Source organism: Hyaena hyaena, unplaced genomic scaffold (assembly GCF_003009895.1).
Source record: "Hyaena hyaena isolate Hyena2069 unplaced genomic scaffold, ASM300989v1 scaffold_234, whole genome shotgun sequence".
NCBI lineage: Eukaryota > Metazoa > Chordata > Mammalia > Carnivora > Hyaenidae > Hyaena > Hyaena hyaena.
In genome coordinates this window covers 893,651-911,771 of record NW_024080865.1, presented here as the reverse complement: position 1 = coordinate 911,771, position 18,121 = coordinate 893,651, and the positions used below count along the sequence as shown (strand labels likewise).

The window sequence follows — 18,121 nt, the reverse complement described above, 5'->3', positions numbered from 1 at the left end:
GCGGCCGGAACCCTGGGCAGAGCCCCCCCATCCGGCCGCGGAACCTGTCTGGCCACGCGTCTGTTTAGTCGGCGGCGCGTTGGGCCTCCTCGGGGCTCCTGCCTGGGCCTGGGCCCAGGGATGCGCGCGCCCTCTGGTGGCCGACTGCCACGCGGCTGGCTCACGTGGCCCCTGCGGGGCGCCGCTCTCTGCAGACCTCGGCGCCCACGTTCCCGGCGCGCGCCACCTAGCGGCAAAGAAGGGAAAAGCAGCCACGACTGCAGTTCCCCTTGCCTCAGCCTCCTCGTCTGTGAAATGGCACGATAATTGCATCTCATAGGGCTGCGGTGACAAGTCTGAGTGCAAACTTGTCTAAAGCATTTGGGACAGCGTCTGAACGCTCAACACACCTGAGCTATTGAAACTCTGTGCTTTAGGAGCTCTTCTGGAATCAGTGTATCTGGTGAGACTGATTGGATCAAGAGGCCAGACAGAAACTGAAATCTTCCTGGGTCCTTTGCCAGGGTGGATGCAAAGGGAGAGCTTCTGTCTCATCCAGACACGCCTGTTCGTCTTCTGTAAACTAGGGGTAGTGAGTCGTAATGAGGACCAAGGTTTAAAAATATGTTGGTCCCTGTCTGGGATCTCTGAGGTCACTTTTATGGATTTGGTGTCTGGAAAAGGGGATACCTCGTGTTTCTCATGCTGATGGATGACAGAGTAAAGGGAAGGGTAGATTAGCAACACTGGGGGACTGAAAAGATGCCCCTTTAAATTAGTTACTCTAGTCTGCCCTGAGACTGAATCTCTCTGGTTCCCAGCTCCAAGCCTGGGGCTCCAGGGCCCAGATGCACAGAGAGAGGCGGTGGGAGGGAAAGGATGGGGATAGAGTAGCTTCCACCCCACCCTGGGCTGGGGCAGCCTTGAAGCTTTGGCTGAGAGGGAGGCTGCAAACTGGTGGTTCCTTCAAGCACAGGAGGTGGGGGCTCCCTGTGCTAGTGCTGGGGGTGTGGAAAGGACAGCCCCCTGAGGTGTGTGGCATGGCGCCCCAGTGTAGACTCCAGGAGGGGACCCTGAGCTAAGAGCACCCTCCTGGGATTGGTTGTCTGGGGCCCTGACCCAGGAGCCGGAAGCGGCCGCCCTACCACTCACAGCCTGGTGTAAGCCAGCCCTCAAGACTGTCCAGGAGCCTCTAAGCCTCTCCAGGCCTGATCTCTGATCTCCCTCCTGGGTCCTGTGTCCAGTGGTCTCTCAGAACTTGCCCAGGTTTTCCTGCTTCCTTCTCTTTGCCTGAAGTGTCTTTGTACCTTGGAGTCTCTTTTTTTTTTTTTTTTTAATATTTTTATTTATTTCTAGGAGAGAGAGAGAGAGAGACAGCGTGAGCAGGGGAGGGTCAGAGAGAGAGGGAGACACAGACTGTGAAACAGGCTCCAGGCTCTGAGCTGGCAGTCAGCACAGAGCCCGACGCGGGGTTCGAACCCACGAACCGCGAGATCATGACCCAAGCGAAAGTCGGACGCTTAACCGACTAAGCCACCCAGGTGCCCCTGTACCTTGGAGTCTCTTGAGACCCAGTCCCTCCTGCAGGACGAGCATCAACCCCCTTCTCTGATCTCGCAGCCAAATGAGCTCAAAGCACTTGAACTCTGCCTCTGTTAAGGTCTTATTCTGGCTCCTAATATGCCCTTAAAGGCTAGGGACCACGTGTTTGTCATCTTCGGTCCTCATCTGCATCAGGTACTAAATGAATAAATGGAGACACAGGGGACGGCTAGAAGGGGCCTCATTTTCCCCACTCGCAGGACAGGACTAGCCATACTGGCCTTCCAGGGCTGGCGGAAGCTCTGGGTGACAGTCTTCCACCATGCACTGGCTCATCCCCTCCTACTTCCCAGGGTCACTCAGGCAGCTGTACTTGTCTTTGACTCCTCAGCCTTCCCAGTCCTTTGGCTCTTTCTTTGCCCAGCAAATCTCTCCTGTGTCAAGAGGACCTTTCCCTGACCCTGCATCTCTCTCAACTGCCACCCCAGCTCTGCCTGCTCTGCTTCCTTCCCCACCTCCTCATCCCTCTGCAAACTGTCTGCTGGCTCAGCCTTGCCTGGAAATCATCCCGTCGTCTTTCGGGGGCCTGCACTGATGCTGCCTCCTTTGGAAAGCATTCCCCCCCCCCCAACAGCTTGACAAAGATGGCCTAAGCATCCCGGGGAGCACCCATGTCCCCCAGGTTCTGCCCCAGTGGTAGAAGATTCTAGTACTGTCCGTATCTGCTTTTTATTTCTTCTGAGCTCACAGGATTATCTATCCCCACCCCTGCAGTTCGGCCAGCGACATACATGCAAGTTCTGGCCAACAGGCTGGACGCAGAGGTGAAGCGTGTTACCTCTGGGCCAGAACATTTACATACCAGTGCGAGTCCTTTGAGGATCTTCTGCCCCTGCCTCATCAATTGTGGTGGCATGTTATGAAATGGAGGGACCTCGGTATACTGGATTACTGAGCCACTGCCCTGGAGAGCTGCCTAGACCCACAGACAACTTTAGGTGAGCAAGATGGTTGTGTCACGTGACAGAGTGGTCAGGTGACCACAGCATAGGCAAGCCTGTCCTGACTGAATTCTAATTAGCGGAGCTTGTTAGGTGAGTGGATGGAGTGAATGGGTGGCTTTGGGAGATATAAAGATCTGTGCGCATTTTAGTTATTGTTATTGTCATCGAGGTGTGGCAGGTGCCCTGGGGGAGAGAGGGCAGGGACTTCAGCAAGCTGGGGTGACCCCGGTGTAGTGTGGGGACAAATGACAGGATGTGTCATGGGAGAAAAACTTTCTCTCACTATGATTTGCCAAGAGCTTGCCCACAACCTGTTTACATATTTAATCTCTGAGGAAAGGTTATAATGAATCGGTTATAATGAATTGGCAGGAGGTGGACATTTTGCCCAGGTATGTAGTTCCTCTGCTTGTAAAAGATGGGATTTCTCTTTTAGATTTGCAGGGTTTCTCTCTCTGTCCCTGTCTGTCTGTCTCTTCTGTCTCACGCACACACACACACACACACACACACACATATACACACACACACACACACACAAAGACAGAGCCCATGCCAACCTCTCACTTTAGGAATCTGTAATATAATATTTTAATATCAACCTGGCTTAGCTGCATCTCTCCATCTTGGAGAGTCACAAGAGGACTTTGTTTCCTAAGTGGGAATCTGCTAACTCGTCACCAGGTGGGGGCGTTCCCTTGTGGGTCTATGTTCAGCTCTGTCAGGGCCTTTTCTCCTGAAAACTTTTTCCTCTTTGCCCCTTTTGTCTACAACTCTCCTTTACCTCGTGGTGCTGTCAGGCTACATCGGCTCCGGTTAATGAGCAAGGGTAGTGTCCTTGCCACCTGAGCAGAAGCTGGGTAAATGTGGCTACTTCCACAGCCCTCAGTAGATTCCCCCACTTCCCTCCGTGGATCAGTGACGTTTGTGGGAGTAGAGGGGCCTCCCTGCCATTTCAGCAGAATAACTCAGTAGGAGGTCTGGGGGCTGGAGTAGAAAGATCTGGACAGCCTGGTTTAAGTCCAGACTCAGCCAGGTGTTAAGTTGGCCATAATGATTTCCTCGATTTCAGATTCCTCATCTTCAAGTGGGGCAATAGGACCAGTTTGGCCTCCCTCATGGAGCTGTGGTGAGGATCACCCCGAGGGCTTTAGGCCAAGGTATAATTTATGAAGCTAAGGTATTTGATTTTCACTGCATTTTCCCTCTCCTATGCAAAGAAGGCTCCAGGACGGACGAGGTAAAAAAGTTCCTAGGAGACCCTTCCTTTCCTGGGTTTTTTTGTTCAGTCCTTGAGGGGCTGGATTTTGCTGACAGGGGCAGGAGAGCAGAGGGGTGGGCTTCCTAGGACTGGGTGAGGGGAGGGCTGAGCTGGGGTAGGCACAAGCGGGCGGGCCTAGCGGGTTTCCAGGCTTGGGGGGGAAGCAGGGCAACTAGCCTGGGAAGGGACCAGAGACTCATACTGGCAGGACCCAATGGCCCGTGGATGGCTTTGGGAAGCAGACCTGAGGATGGCTGGTGCTACATTTCCAGCCAGCCAGCAGGATGACCACTAGAAATCAAACATAACTGATTTGAAGAATAATTGTGATGTTTTTTAACACCCTCAGGCTTGGAGAGTGAGAATCCCACTCTCAGTACAGGTATGAACTTAATATAAATGCCAGCTCTCAGACTGTTCGCTGCCTCCTGATTTCAGCCACCCAGGAAATCAGATTAAGGGGCACCCCTTCCCTATTTATCTTTTACTTACCAAACGCCTACAGAGTCTGTAAATTTCTCAGTGGCCTAGGCACAAGTGGGCATCCCCAAGGTTCTGCCGCACTGATGGCCCACCACACAGGGTTGAGAGACAACCCACATCGGCCTCCCATGAGGCGCCAGCTAAAAGTGCCACTCCTGGGCCCCCTCAGGCCCACAGAGATGGACTCGGGGGCTAGCTGAAGGGGTTGGGAATTTGCATTTTAATAACATCCTCTATGAGTGTCCAGCACTCCAGGAAGTTCCTTTAGCTTTGCTCTAGAAGTGAAATGAAGGTGACACCATTACATTCTCTGCTGGCTGTCAGAAGATTTGCTCTGGGAGCAGTAGCGCTGGCTGTGACCAAGTGACTGATAATGATTATGATATTAATTCTGATTTGTGTCATGGACTTAGCTGTTGGTGTTCAATTCCACTTATGGATATAAACTCAGGCAGGGATCAGGCCTCCTTAGAGCCCAGCACTGTGGGCTGTGACAGTTATCTGCAGAATGTCATAGAAGGATCAGGAAACATCTGCTGCCTGCTCTGTACAGGGCTAATGGGTTGAGAGTTGCATTATCTTTGAACTCCATGGCCATGAGCCCCTGAGGTTGTGGACTGGGCACCTTCTCTGGCCAGAAAGTGCAGGTCCTATTGGCAATCTGACAGATACACACAACAGTACAAATTCATAACCACGTTACACCAATTGCAAAATTATAATATATTAATAGCAATATCATAATAGAATAAAGCCTTAGGAGGGCAACCGATCTTCCAGCATCTGCAGGTTGGCATCTGATGTTCGTGAGCTCAGCTGAAGGTAGTGCCTTCAGAATTTGGTTAAATCACAGCGAGAAGGACCAGGATTAGTTGCAGGGAACCATTTTCCAAGCAGAACCATTTTAAATGTGGAAACTGGCCCCTGAGGTCGCATGGAGCCTCCCTTCCTGAGTGAGAGCTCTGGAAATAAGGTCATCTCTAACAGTGGCTTCCACAAAGACATCAGTCTCATGGCAGTTTGTCCACTGACATACATGTTTTGGCTTACTACCATATAAGCCATTCCAGAGGTGGCTTCTGGTATGCTTCTGGAGGGTTCTTCTAAGAAGAGTGGCACTCAAGAGAGCCATGCATGGCAATAGCCGGTTCCCAGCTGCTCCAGAGGACATGGTGAGCCAGGTGTCTATCTGGCAAAGGGCCAGGTGCAGGGGCAACCTGCTGAGACACAGATGGTCTAGCTCTGGCCTCGTGCTGTGCCTCTCTCTCCTGCTGCTGTCCACTGAGCACACTCTGGGAGAGGACCCAGTGTAGATGGAGGGGGCTGAGGGGAGGTCTCAGGAAAGCTCGGTGGAGCACCATGTACTCGCACTGCCTTGCACAAAGCTGCTTTGCAATAAATAAAATACTTGTTGATGAAAGGCCTCCTCTGTGGACTTCTAACTCTGAACCTTTTCCACACAGCAGCGGGGTAGCACAACCCAGGCCCACAGACGGGCAGTGAGAAGAGGCTGAGATATTAATACAAGCTTGTTTAGAACCAGGGGAGCCGGCCCCACTGGCCTCTATTTTGAGAGCTGCAGTTCACCATCCAGTGTGGTAGCCCTTAAGATCCCCTCTGCTTCATCAGTTGCCCTGCTGACATCTGGACTGCCCACCCTTACTCTCTGGGACACAGGTGGGGTCCAGACGGGGAAGCCCACATGAGCTCCCAAGGGAACTTGGGGAGGGTCTCCTCACCAGTCTGACTTGAGCAGTCTCGTCCTCACACTGTGGGTGTGGGCGGCTGGGCTACTGACCGCCTCATAGCCCTCCTCGAGTCTTCACCATGGTGTGGCTTTCTTAGCACAGAATGGTCTAGAGTTAACATGAAGAGAATCTGGATGACCCAACCTCAGGGTGTCTTGGTCCCTGCTCTGGTGCCTGAGGATGGGGCAACTGAGAGGTGACCAACTGGCCATATTTCCCAACATGGCAGCTTCCAAAATGGCCTTTAAGAGCAGGATGCAAAGATTTGAGGGGAAGATGGCCAGTTCCTCCTGGGATCTGTGCTGATGCTAAATGGAGACTCAAAGGGGGTACGGCCAGGCTCCCTCTCCTCTAGCCTGGCTCTGGGTATTAACCATAACCCTTTTTCCTCTGGGAAGGTATGCCTTTTCTCTCTCCACTTAGGAAACTAACCCCCACCTCCCAAGGCTCGTGAGGGTCTGGAGCTGCTTTGGAGGTCATCCAGCACTGAGGAGAGCCTGGGCACACGGGGGTGCCTCCAGAGGCTCCAGAGAAGATCTGACCCTCCAGCTCAGGGCCCACCCAGCCCAGGTGCACAGTGGACCTAAGGAATCCTGGGGGAGGAGGAGGCAGGGAAGGCGAACGGTGACTGGGGTTTTCCTCTCTTATTTAAAAACAAAAAGGAAGTGATGTGTTAACATTAGTGAATACAGGCAGGTGGGGGGGGCAGGGTCCACTTTCCAGAGCAGGGCAGCGGCCGGGCCGGGTGTCCAGGGTCAGATGAGGCCCGCAGCCTTCTCCTGCACATTGTATTCCTTGTTCTTCTTCACGCGCCAGCTGATGAACACGAGCAGCAGCGCACCCAGGGCCTTGTAGCCCACCTGCAGACCCAGGTACCTGTGCGGCAGGAGGAGGTGGGGCTGATGAGGCGGCATGGAGGCTTGGGGCCCAGGGCCATGGGGAAGAGCGGCACCATTTTCACGGTGGCCCAGGGAATATGTTGTCAGGGAAGGGTCTGTTACTACCCAGCTGGGGACTACTTTCCTCATTCCTTTGCCCCACGGGCCAGAGCCTCCCAGGGAGTAGGCATGAAGTTCCCAATCCAGTGGTCCTCCAGCCACCTGGAAGGTCTTCTAAGTCTCTCTCCATTACCTGGATGGCTCCTGGTCACCAGGGACCCCTGCTCCCTGTCCATGGCAGCGCCCCTCTAGTCCCGTCCCTCGGAAGCCTGGCCGCCGGCTGCCCCCCATAGCTGCCGCAGCAGATGGCTGCCCTCTTCTCTGGGCTGGGGCCTGATCCCACCTCCAGCCCCCCAAGCCAGGCTGCCGGGCCCTCACCTGTCTCGGAGAGCGTCATTGTTGTAGTAGGCACAGGCCCCGCGCCTCCCTGAACACTGTGAGCTCCACCGGATGCAGGAGTAGTCGATGGTGAGGCCGTAGAGGGCTGGAGATGGCAGCCAGGCTGGTGTCAGCGGGAAGAGAGTTGCGAGAGTCCAGTCACACGGAGCTGCAGGCTGAGGCGCTCGGTGGGGTGATGAGCGAGCCTCCTCCCCCCACCCCAGTGCCCCTGTGTGGTTCGTGTGAATGAGACCGGCTCTGCCCCACCCCTGGGAACCACAGTGACCGTGGAAAGCCAAATAGCTTTCCGTGAAGCATGAATTCCTCTTTCACTAGAGGCTTAGAAAAGGGACCTGAGACTCCTTTCAGGGCAGTGAGTCACAAAGGTCACCATGATGCCAGCTCAGACAGACCACATAGTTCTCACACTGGATTGGTCCCAAGTGGAGATAGGCTGAGCTCCACCGTGTGGCAGGAGCCTCCTGAGAGCATCTGACTCATCAAGTCCTCACACTGGGTGGGTGCTCTCCTTTTAAGGAGGAGGAAGGTGGGCATGGCTGGCTTACCAATGCATAGCCAGGAGGGTCAGGGCTGGGCTCTGAACCCTGGTTTCCTCCGGTCCCATCTTTCACCACAGCAGGCTGCCTCACTGGCTTAGACAGCACCCCCACAAGACCCCAAACACCCTGGCAGCTCAGAGCCCCCTGAACTTTCCCACAGCTGAGTGGTGAGGCCTGACCCAGCAGAGGCTATGCTGTCCTGCTGTTAAATATTCGGAATGACCCCTGTATTGTTAACTACAGTTCTAGGCAGCCTTGGGACTGGGGAGGGGCTTGTCTGGATCCATACTCAGAACCCTGTGCTCAGGACAGCCTCCCCAACTCTCTTTAGGACCCTGTGAGAAGCTGCTTCAGGAGGAAAAAAAAGAAGAAATCTGCCTGTGGCTCCACCCATAATGGGAACCTTTGAGAACCAGCTTCTCTACTCAGACCCTGCTCACTTCCAAGTCTCCAGCTAAGCGGGGGATGGAAACTAGCCACAAGGATTGTCCACCAAGGATGCTTCCCTAAATAGAAACAAAGTCCAGAAAAATTTTCAACCAAGTTTCAGTGGGTAATTTAAAACTTGCTGGGTTTTAGCCATGCCCTTCTTTCCACCCCAGAGTGGGGTTGCGTTAGTGGGTGATGAATGGAAATGCCTTCAGCCTGGATTTTCTAACTGTGGTCCCAGATGGAGTTGTCTGAGCTCGAATGAGAAAACAAAGGCAGCAGGTGCTTTAAGCAGTGGGGCCGTGGTTGTTTTCAAGGCGAGTTGGAGAAGCTCCTCGGAGCCAGGTCCAGCTGCTGGCTGAGCTGGGCGGAATGCAGGGTTTCCTTTTCATCCGAGATTTTGGAAGAAGTTATACACGAATCATATGTGTGAGGCTAGTGACAGCAAGGAGCTGTGGTGACGTCAGTGCCTCTGCCACCAGGACAGGGTAGAGCCCACTGCCGTGCATCCTCCATGCTGGTAATACAGGCCTGAGGAGCAGGGTCTGCAGGCGCAGTGCTGGAGGGAGGGGGGCAAGTGGCCCGAGCCTGAGAAATCCCATTGAAAAGGCTGGTTTATTCCTCAAAGGTTCTTGCTCAGCAGACCCCACCAGGGACATCACCAACCTACCCCAGAACAATAATGGAGGCCACTGGAGGGCCAAGTGTGGCCTAGCTCCTGTATAATAAGGCTCAGTAGGCCCCACAGGGATTGCAGCATGGAGGGTCAGAAAGTCCACTCCCATAGCAACTGAAGTCCCTCCAGGGCAATTACCATATTTCCCACTGCAGTGTGCATCCATTGGGTCCTTCATAACTACTCAGTTGAATTTAGTCCCTTTACTCAGTTTACCTGTTAGTGCAAGGGTCTGCACATTAGTGCCTGGAAGTGTCAAGAAAGGATGATCCAGCAAGAGCCTCTGGAAAAAGATGGTGGGGTCCACGCATGCCCCAGCCCCCCAGCCCATCCCCCCGGGGAGCTTGCCCTTGGGTGGATGGGTGGGGGAGCATTACTGGTCCCGTGCTCACAGCTCCATCTCTCCGTGGGCTCTGGGCTGCTAGAGCGTGGGCAGGGCTTGTCGGCAGAGGGGCCCCCACACTGAGATACACTTGCTGAATAGAGGCAAGAGGAGGGAGTTTTGTAAAATGGGAGAGAAGCCAGGGCTGGGCTCAGCTGCTGTTCCAGGACAGGAATGCAGGGTTTTGTTCCTGCAGCCAGTTCTTGGAGAGAGATGAAAAAATACCTGCCTTCAATTCTTTATTAGGTATTCTCAGCTGTGTCCACTTTTCATTTTTCTTACATAGTTTTGTTCGGAATTAATGCCATAGATGGAATCTTTCCTAACCTCAATCTTTCCTTTCCTCAACAGGAAAACCATCCATATAGGGTCTTGGCCTTTTCTGATGGGTGGATTATGCACAGTTTCTCTTCACAGCAGAGATGAGATAGGGCTGCCTGCAGCCCCACCCTACACTTCACAGCCCTCGGATGCCCCTGCGCCGCCCCCCAGGAAGGAAGGCAGCATTGCAGACACTTACCGAGCAGGCGCATCAGCAAGAACTGTACCCCAATGGCAAATGACTTTTCTTCCTGGTTCACCACACTGAAAAGGAAAATCGGAAGTCAGCAGCTGGAGGACTGAGGACTGTGCCTTCACTCAGGGGCGGCTGACCTCAGAGCATACCAGAACCTGCTGTCAAGTGGCCAGACAGCCACCTGGCCGACTGGATTTGCCTCAGCCAAGTGCTCCTGTTGTTTATATCAGTGGTTCTCAAGGCATCATCGCTGGACCAGAGGCATGAGCACCTCCCCAGAGCCCAGGAACTTGTCAGAAATGCAGATTCCCAGGCTCTACCTGAGACCTAAGAATCAGAACCTCTGGGGGTGGGGCCCAGCCATCTGTGCGGTAGGAGGCCCCCCACGAGATTCTTTTGCACACTCACTCAAGTTTGAGAACCACTGGTGCCTGTGATTTTCAGGGCTGCCCAGTGTCCCCTCCCAGAGGCAGAGGCAGGAGAGGCTGGGAACGGAGAGAAGGATGGGGAAGGGTGTGTTCAGAGCAGCAGGTCTGAACAACTCCCATAGAGTGTAAATAGCAATAAAGACAGGCCTGATGAAAGTCTAATTAAGGCCCCCGGGCTGTAGGCTTCTGTGTGCAACTAAAAGAATCCTCTACCTGGGGCCAGCTTCGTGGGCCTGTGGCCTGTGCAGCCTCCCAGGGTCCCGCCCTCGGAAAGGCCCCAGGTTTGGTTTAGAGGTCTGCTGAGCTGTCTTGAAATTCTGCATAATTCTGGAACCAGGAGCCTCCCATTTTCATTTTGCACTCGGTCCTACAAATTATGTAGCCACTTTTGCCCCTACTCTTCTTCCCTCAAGAAGGGATGAATGTTTGGCTGAGGTAGGAGATTCAGAGAGAGACAGGGAAGCTGTCTGGCAGTGGTATTGCCAAGCCCTGCCGTTCCAGCTGGGCGTGGGGCCCAGAGGGAGGACACCCCATCCACAAGGTGGGGAGCCAAGAGGTGGCCTGCAGATGCACCAGGCTTCTCTGCGCTCTGAAAACCCGCCCTCCTGGGTGGGTGTCTGTGGGAGAAGGGCATTCGGGGCCGAGCGGACATCAAGGAAGGGAAGTTAGAAGTAATCTCCAGGTCTCTGCACACATTTTGTTCTGCCCCACAATCCTGCCAGCAAAGTGGGAAACCAGTCCCTCTACTGGTTCCTCTGAAGGATAGCCCAGTGAAAGGGACCCCCAGTGGAAACTGCCTCGTCTCCATCTAATGGATGCTCCCTTCATACCTACAAGTCCCTCCAGTGGCCCAATTCATAAGTCTTGGTCATTGTCCCTGGGAAGACTCCCCTAGATTCTTGACTGGACAGGGCTTGGGCACCCCAGTTTGCCTTCTGACGGACAAGTTGAGCCCCTTCTGGTGTCTGCCGCCATCGGAGGTGAATTAACTCTGGCATTCTGCCCACTCTCTCCTTCCACATTTCTGGTGAACCTTCCTCCCAGCCTATATTTCCATGCCTAGTTGGGGGTCAGGGTACAAACAACACTTAGGTAACCTACAAAGTCATCTCTAAGCTTCACCTTCTTCACACTAAATAGCACCCATTCTCGTATCTTTTCCAGTGAGATTTATCTTTAAACAATTTTGGGATCCTGGGGCCTCTTCAGTTTCACTTCAGCCCCTGACCAGACTTAGAAGGGAGAGGTTTCCTAAGAAAGCCCATCCTGTGGTTGAAATGATGCTCCTTCCCAGCATCACAGCTTCCCTATCCCTTGGGCTTGTTGGAGTCCTCTGGGTGGCAGACTGCTCGGGGACTTCCATATGAAATTTCTTTTCCTGTTCCCTCTCCTCATCCTGGCCACCCACAGATCTTTCTCAGGGTTACAGGGTCCTCTACAGCCCATCTGGCCCTGGTGCAAGAGGTGACCCCACTCAGGGGCCTTAGATGAAAGCACTGGTACTTGGAATGCACAGGACAGGGAGTGGTAGAAAGAGGGTACTGATGGTGTTGGGAGGGGCAAATTGCTCTGGCTCTGAGCATCCCCACTCGTTCTTGTGGAATATGCTAAGAATACAAGGTCCTGGCTGCTCTTTTTCTGGCCCATTTCTCAGGGTTGTGGTTACAATGAGCAACCTGGGGGCATGGGGTAAAGTCTTCTCCTAGACTAAGAGCAGGCTTGGTCTATATAGCTGGTGACTCCCCCAAACTCAGTGTTCCTTACTGTGTCATAAGCTCACTGCATGTGAAACATACACCTGGGTGCTTCAGGTCACCCCATGGGATGTAGGACACAAGGATAAATGATGTAAGATCCATGCTCCTTGCTGTGCTATGAGTAATAGTCCTTTGTCTTTGAACCAGGAATCTCCTGTCTTCTGCCAGCATCCTTGAAACAGTAACAAAAACAGGAGCTTGGTAGTTTTCAAGCTATTACTTATAATTAGGATAAAATCCCAGGTCCTGACAAGTGGCTTCTTCTGTTCTTCATCTCCTAGCATTTGGGAAAAATAGGTCACTGGCATCTAGCTAGCTGTTAATAATTCTTAGAGCTTGGTTAATAGTGATAATTAACTAATATGTAGGATACCTTATATTTACAAAGCAATTTACCAGGTAATCCTAACACCAGTCCTTTGCGGTCAATATCATTAACCTCTTTTCATAAATGAGGAAACTGAGACTCAGTGAGGCTGGCAACAGCCATGTGTCTGGCAGAGCTGGGCCTTTGACCCTAGCACTGGGGCATCCAAATCCTGTTTTTTCCCTCTCTTCTTTCAAGGTAGGTGAGGACAGGAAAGAGGCGGGCAGGGTGGGTTAGGTGAACTTGGTTGAAATGTTGTTTTCTCTTTTGCAGAGGGTGAGGTGAAGGAAGGGTCAGTTCCCTGTCAAAACTTCAGAGACATTTCACCGCCACTGTAATGGAACACCTCTGCCCTCCCCTCCCACCTTGGCCAGCCTCTCCTTTCTGACTGGAGAACTTGGTCCTGGCTCCTCACACACTGGGCTTTTCTTATTTTCATTCTTTCTCATAGCCTTTATTCTGTCTCTGGAACTTTCCACATTTTTCTTCCTTGATTTTGTGCATCGAACTGAATTCTCCTCCTTCCTCTCAGTTTTTTCAGGATTTAAATATAAGTGAATCTGCAGGCATTTTCACAGCATGGAGCCAGGCAGCCTGGCTTCATCAGGACTTAACTGTTCATGGGTCTGCCCTCCCAGGGCTGGGGTCTGTCTCTCAGTGCGGAGTGGAGGCGCCAACAGGGCTGCGGCACATGGGACAGACCGAGGTGGCACAGTGAGGGGCTCCACACCAAGTCTGGCTCAGCAGCACCCCGCCAACATTGTTGCATTGGTATCACCTCCCAACATCATCCAAAGGGCATTGCACACTGGCATTTAAAGGAATCCGAGGGCCAAGAAAGGAAGGAGAGGCACACTCACCGGAGAACCATCATGTAGAGCGGGTTGTGGGAGATGCAGGCTATGAGGGCCACGAAGGAGATGAGGAAGATGGCCGGGAGCAGAAAGTGGGCACAGGGGATGGGGCACGATCCCGTCTTGGCTGAAGAGGATGCCCCGTTCACACAGCTGCAGTTCAAATAGGTCTTGGGAAGGAGAGCGAGGGGGAAAGGGGAAATCTGTTATTGCTTGGCCTTCACACGTGACAAATGCCTGCGCCAGCTCTAGCCCGAGAGCTGCTCAGGCTTTGAGCCCTCTGCCCTAGGGAGCTGGACGATGCTAGGTGTGGAGGCTGGAGAGCAGGCCTGGTGAGGGGTTCAAAGTGCCCCCTGGATACCACCTCTCACCTCCGGGCAATCAAAACCATCTTCACCAAAACCGGGCGTCTAGCATGGGCTGGGACCCTCCAGCAGTTTCACCACATCAGGACATGCAGGATCCCCACCGCCAGGCAAGGCCAACCCGGCTTGGGACCAGGGGTAGGGAGGGCTCTCTTCAGGGCCAGGCCTTCCTGTTCCCAGCAGCAGTGGTTTTGTGAGTGGTTGTTCTTGCTGTTTGCGTGCTTAATGCAAGGAAGGTAAGAAAGGTATAAATAGGGTGAGACAGCAGTGGGAACCTAGCAGAATCCACTGAGCTCTTCATCTATTAGGCCTCTGCCTGAGCGGGCCTCCTCCCGTCTGTGAAGGCCTCTAGCAAAGGAGCTCCCTGTCTCAAGTCTGCATGTCCAGATGGTTCAGCACTCTTGTGAGACTGGCCTTCGTGGCCACTGCCCATGACAGGTGGTCTTCATCTTCCCTCTCACAGCATCTGATGGACTAGCCTATGACCATTTAAATGTCAAGGCAGTTACAAGGCTAGGACCGGAACTAAGGAGCTAGTACGCCCCCTTGTGGCAGACGGCGGGAACCATGCACCCTCTTTGTTTTGCCTGCCGGGAAGCTCAGAAATAAGTTATAAACAGTATGGCTATTACTTCCCTCAGTCTGGACTTTTTTAAACATAGATATTTTCCCCTTATAATTTACTGTCGGTCCTTGATATTGTGCTAATGGATCTGTGTTGTTATTGGAAATCTGTCAAGATGATTTCTGGAAGTAGATGAGTCAGAGGTAAGTAAATAAAGATAAGGAAACCACAGAAGCCACCGGCCTCATCTGACTATAAGGCAATGGAGAGAGCATCTCGTCTGCACTCCTTGTCCCCCCACTGCCCGCAGAGGTTTCTATGGGAGCAGCCTTGCCCTGTGATCTCAGAGGATAATGCTAAGTGGGGGCTAGACTTGTCCATGCCTTCCATATGGGTTTAAAGCAATGAGGTGCATTCTTTTCCTTAGGGCAACTTTAGCAGAACTGAACAGATGATTTAGGAAAAGGTAGATCCAAATCCTAGGCCTGGCCTGTCCAGCCTTGGCCTGGGTGTGACATGCCTCTCAGCACCAACCCTGGCCTTCTCTGCTTCTCCTGCACCCCGCTAGGTTATGCCCTAGGGCCTTGCACTTGGTGTTCCTTTACCTGGAATGCCTCACTTCCAGGATTTCCTAGGGTCTTCTTCTGGTGGTTCAGTTATAATATCATCTCCTCAGAAAGGCCCCCAGGCACTCTCTGCCCATGAAGTCTCTTGGTGGCATGAAATACATCCTAAAACTGTCCTGCGCATTAATTTGATACAATGCAAACTTGACGAGAACAGGCACCTTATCTGATGGGTTCACTGCCGAATCTTCCACTCCTGTGGCCTTGCTGGATGTTCACTAAATATTTGTTGAATAACTGAACAAATGTCTTGACTTGGCTTGCTGCTGGCTCACCCTAGAAGCCAGGAGGCATAGCACTCAGAAGGCTATTAGAGCCTCGCCAGGTGGGCATAGTGAATGTGGGCTGTACCCGTGGAAGGCTGGTGGGCAGGAGATACGTGACCTTGAACAGATGTGGTCGAACTGAGACAGGGTCCTGGGTTCTAGTCCCAGATCTGCCCCTAAATAGCTCATGACTTCAGGCCAGTTGTGTGGCCACACGTGGGGGCCGACAGGTCCCCCCAAATGCCCGAGATCACACTTCCAGTTCTAACCTTCTGAGTCCACATCACAGAAGACCCTCTGCCCTAAATTCATCTGGGCCTGTCTTTGTGGCTGTCCACACAGCTGGATGCAGGACCCAAGATGACCATTAGGATCCATTAGGATGAGACTCAAAGGCCTCAGCTGAAGCAGTGCTTTGGCTTATTTCTGCTCTGAGCATTGTTAGGCCTCAGGAATGTGAATTTGTTGAACATCAGCCAATCTTTAATTGACTTTGGGCTGTAGACATCTGGTCATGACCTTAGGGAAGGGGAGGCGGAGAGACAGCGGGTGTGGCCTAGAGGCCAGGGGCTGGGAATGAGTGTGGGGCAGGCGGCAGTCTGCCCATCCTGGAGCCTAGGAGTGGTCTGCAAGGGCACAAGCTGAGCACAGAGACCCCACTCGGCTTCTCCTGCCCTTACCAGCTGCTTGGAGGCTACAGAGCTGATGTTGATCTCAGTGCAGCCGGCGTGGCATGGGGAGAGGTACTCCACTCCGTTGTCTCCACAGACCGGGTGGAAGATGGAATCTGGGCACGAGCAGCCCTTGCGGCAAGTAGGAGGCTGCGGATGTATAGGACTTGATGTCCTGCCAGAAAAACAGGAAGTGGGGAATCAAACAAAGCAAGACCAAAGAGTAGTCTCCTCACGCCAGCCCAGTGTGAGCTTCCCACTTGGTTAGTGTGCCCGTGATCTCCGTGTGTCTGGGGCCAGCGCCACCATGGGACCTGAATGATGCCTATTGGAACCAATGGAGAACTGACTGCCTGGTCAGGGCCCACGGCACCACCAGCTGCAGCTCGGAAAGGCTTGGTCAACAAGCCCCACACTGCAGAAGGACGTCAAGACACCCAACCAGCCAGGACTTTGATGAAAGAGATAGCAGGTGCTATGCAAAGGTCACAGGCAATATTTCCCTTCCCTTTTCCTTCATCTGTGTTCACAGAGGGAAGGCGGGGGCCCCTTGAGGCAATCTGGGGTCAAGAGGGCTCCAGTCTCTGGGTTTACAGAGACATTGCCCAGGTTGCTCCACCCCCCTGAGCCACACCCAAGGGGGTTTCACCAGCTGACCTCACTGTTTCCACCTCCCCGCCACCACATCTGATGTTCATGATCGTCTCTGGGGAGGGTCAGGATAGGCTGATAAACCACAGGCCAGGGCTCTGCTAAAATAATTATGCTACTGGTAATTAACAGTAATGGGGTCCCTCTTACATGCCAGGCACTGTGCTCATGGCTTTTCATGCAGCCTTCAGGACAACTCTACAATTAATTCTGCCACTTTTGAGAAAAGAGGAGAAAACTGCAGATGAGACAAATAACTTTCCCAAACTACAAAGGGCTGTGCCAGACTCAACCAGTCTGATGACAGAGCCCTGTGCTAAAATCCCCCACTAAGAGCAGCCCAGAGGCTCCAAGCTTTCTCTCAATCCACAGTCAGCCTGCAGAACAATGTACCCTGGGGGCAGGGGTATCCTTCCCTGAGCAGCCCTCCCTTCCCGTGGCTCCCTTCCCTCCTTCACCCACGAAAGACAGAAGAGGTCATTTCAGAGAAAAAGAGAAAAGGCCAAGGCAGAAAGGTACAGTATGTCCAAACGTTGCAACCTTGTTAGGCAAAATGTAAAAGAAGAAGCGGTTGGAAGGGGCAGCCAGGAAAAAACAACTGCTCCTTGTTCGGCACCCTTCCTTCGTGGGCCTCTAAAGCTCTTCCTGAACATGACGCCAGATTTAAAACTTAGGACCAGGTTGCTTTATGCAAACCGACAGGTGTACTTTACCTGCCCTCTTCCTCACCTGCTCTAATTTTTTTGAGCCTGCCATCACTTTTATTGTTCTTTCCCAGATCTTTTCGAGTCTCCTTCTCTCATCTTTCTTCAGCTGCTCAAGGAGACTTTGTAATTGTAGCTGGCACAGAGCTGATGCTAAACATAGCTTATTTCCTGGTTCCTGAGGCTCACAGCCCTACAGATTCATCCTGAAACCAAACTAATTAGTTTTTGGTACTTCTTAAAAACAACAACAACAACAACAACAACAATAGAACCCTGACCCTGACTGCTGGTGGCCCACTGGGACCCGCTGATTTCTTCTCATAATTGAGCATATTATTCAAGACCTCATTTTCTAAGCTGCCACATAGGAGGTTAGATCAAACATGGAAAGTATAGAAGAGAGCTGAGGAAGCAGAAAGGAAGATGGATGGCAGCTGGATCCAGGCTCTGACCTCAGTGAAGGGGATCTTCTCACCTCTCATTCCCATTACCTGGGGGGATAGACCTCCGCTATAGTGGGGGTGGAGCATCCCATGAAGAAGAGAGGGGCACAGAGGACCATGGAGATGGTGATGATGGTGGCAGCCACGCGGGGAATGGTTTGCAGAGAGAAAACGAAACGTTTCATAAGGATTCCTCCAAGCAGCATCCCCAGGGCAGCGGCAGGGAGGTTCACAGCACCTACAGATAAAGAGAAGCTGGTCTGAATGCATAGGACTGGGAGTGTGGGGAGCCGCAGACACTGAGCTGAACCATGGACAAGGAGGCACGGCTACCTGAAGGGACACTTGATACATTCACCTGCTGTGGTAAAAGCTGACATTAATTGGGTGCTTACTGTTTTCCAGGCACATCTACAGAGTTCTCTCAATTGCCCTGCTTGTGCAAAGGATAAAGAAATAAGTGGGGCCCTTGCAACCACAGGGATGTGGGTTGAATGCGCATTTAGTGAGTGCTTTTCATTACT

General features: G+C 52.7%; 1 protein-coding gene across 1 annotated transcript in view; it reads right to left on the bottom strand.

The window, feature by feature from the left end:
- Positions 1-4,973: 4,973 nt before the first annotated feature.
- Positions 4,974-18,121, bottom strand: part of SLCO2A1 (solute carrier organic anion transporter family member 2A1) — an 86,297-nt gene continuing 73,149 nt past the window's right edge. Inside the window, exons 9-14 of the mRNA XM_039243840.1 lie at positions 17,646-17,835; positions 15,806-15,971; positions 13,310-13,473; positions 9,901-9,965; positions 7,334-7,457; positions 4,974-6,893 (exon numbers count right to left, since the gene is read on the bottom strand). Coding sequence (XP_039099771.1) covers positions 6,773-6,893; positions 7,334-7,457; positions 9,901-9,965; positions 13,310-13,473; positions 15,806-15,971; positions 17,646-17,835 — 830 coding nt within the window. The 3' untranslated portion in view covers positions 4,974-6,772. The remainder of the gene's footprint in view (positions 6,894-7,333; positions 7,458-9,900; positions 9,966-13,309; positions 13,474-15,805; positions 15,972-17,645; positions 17,836-18,121) is intronic.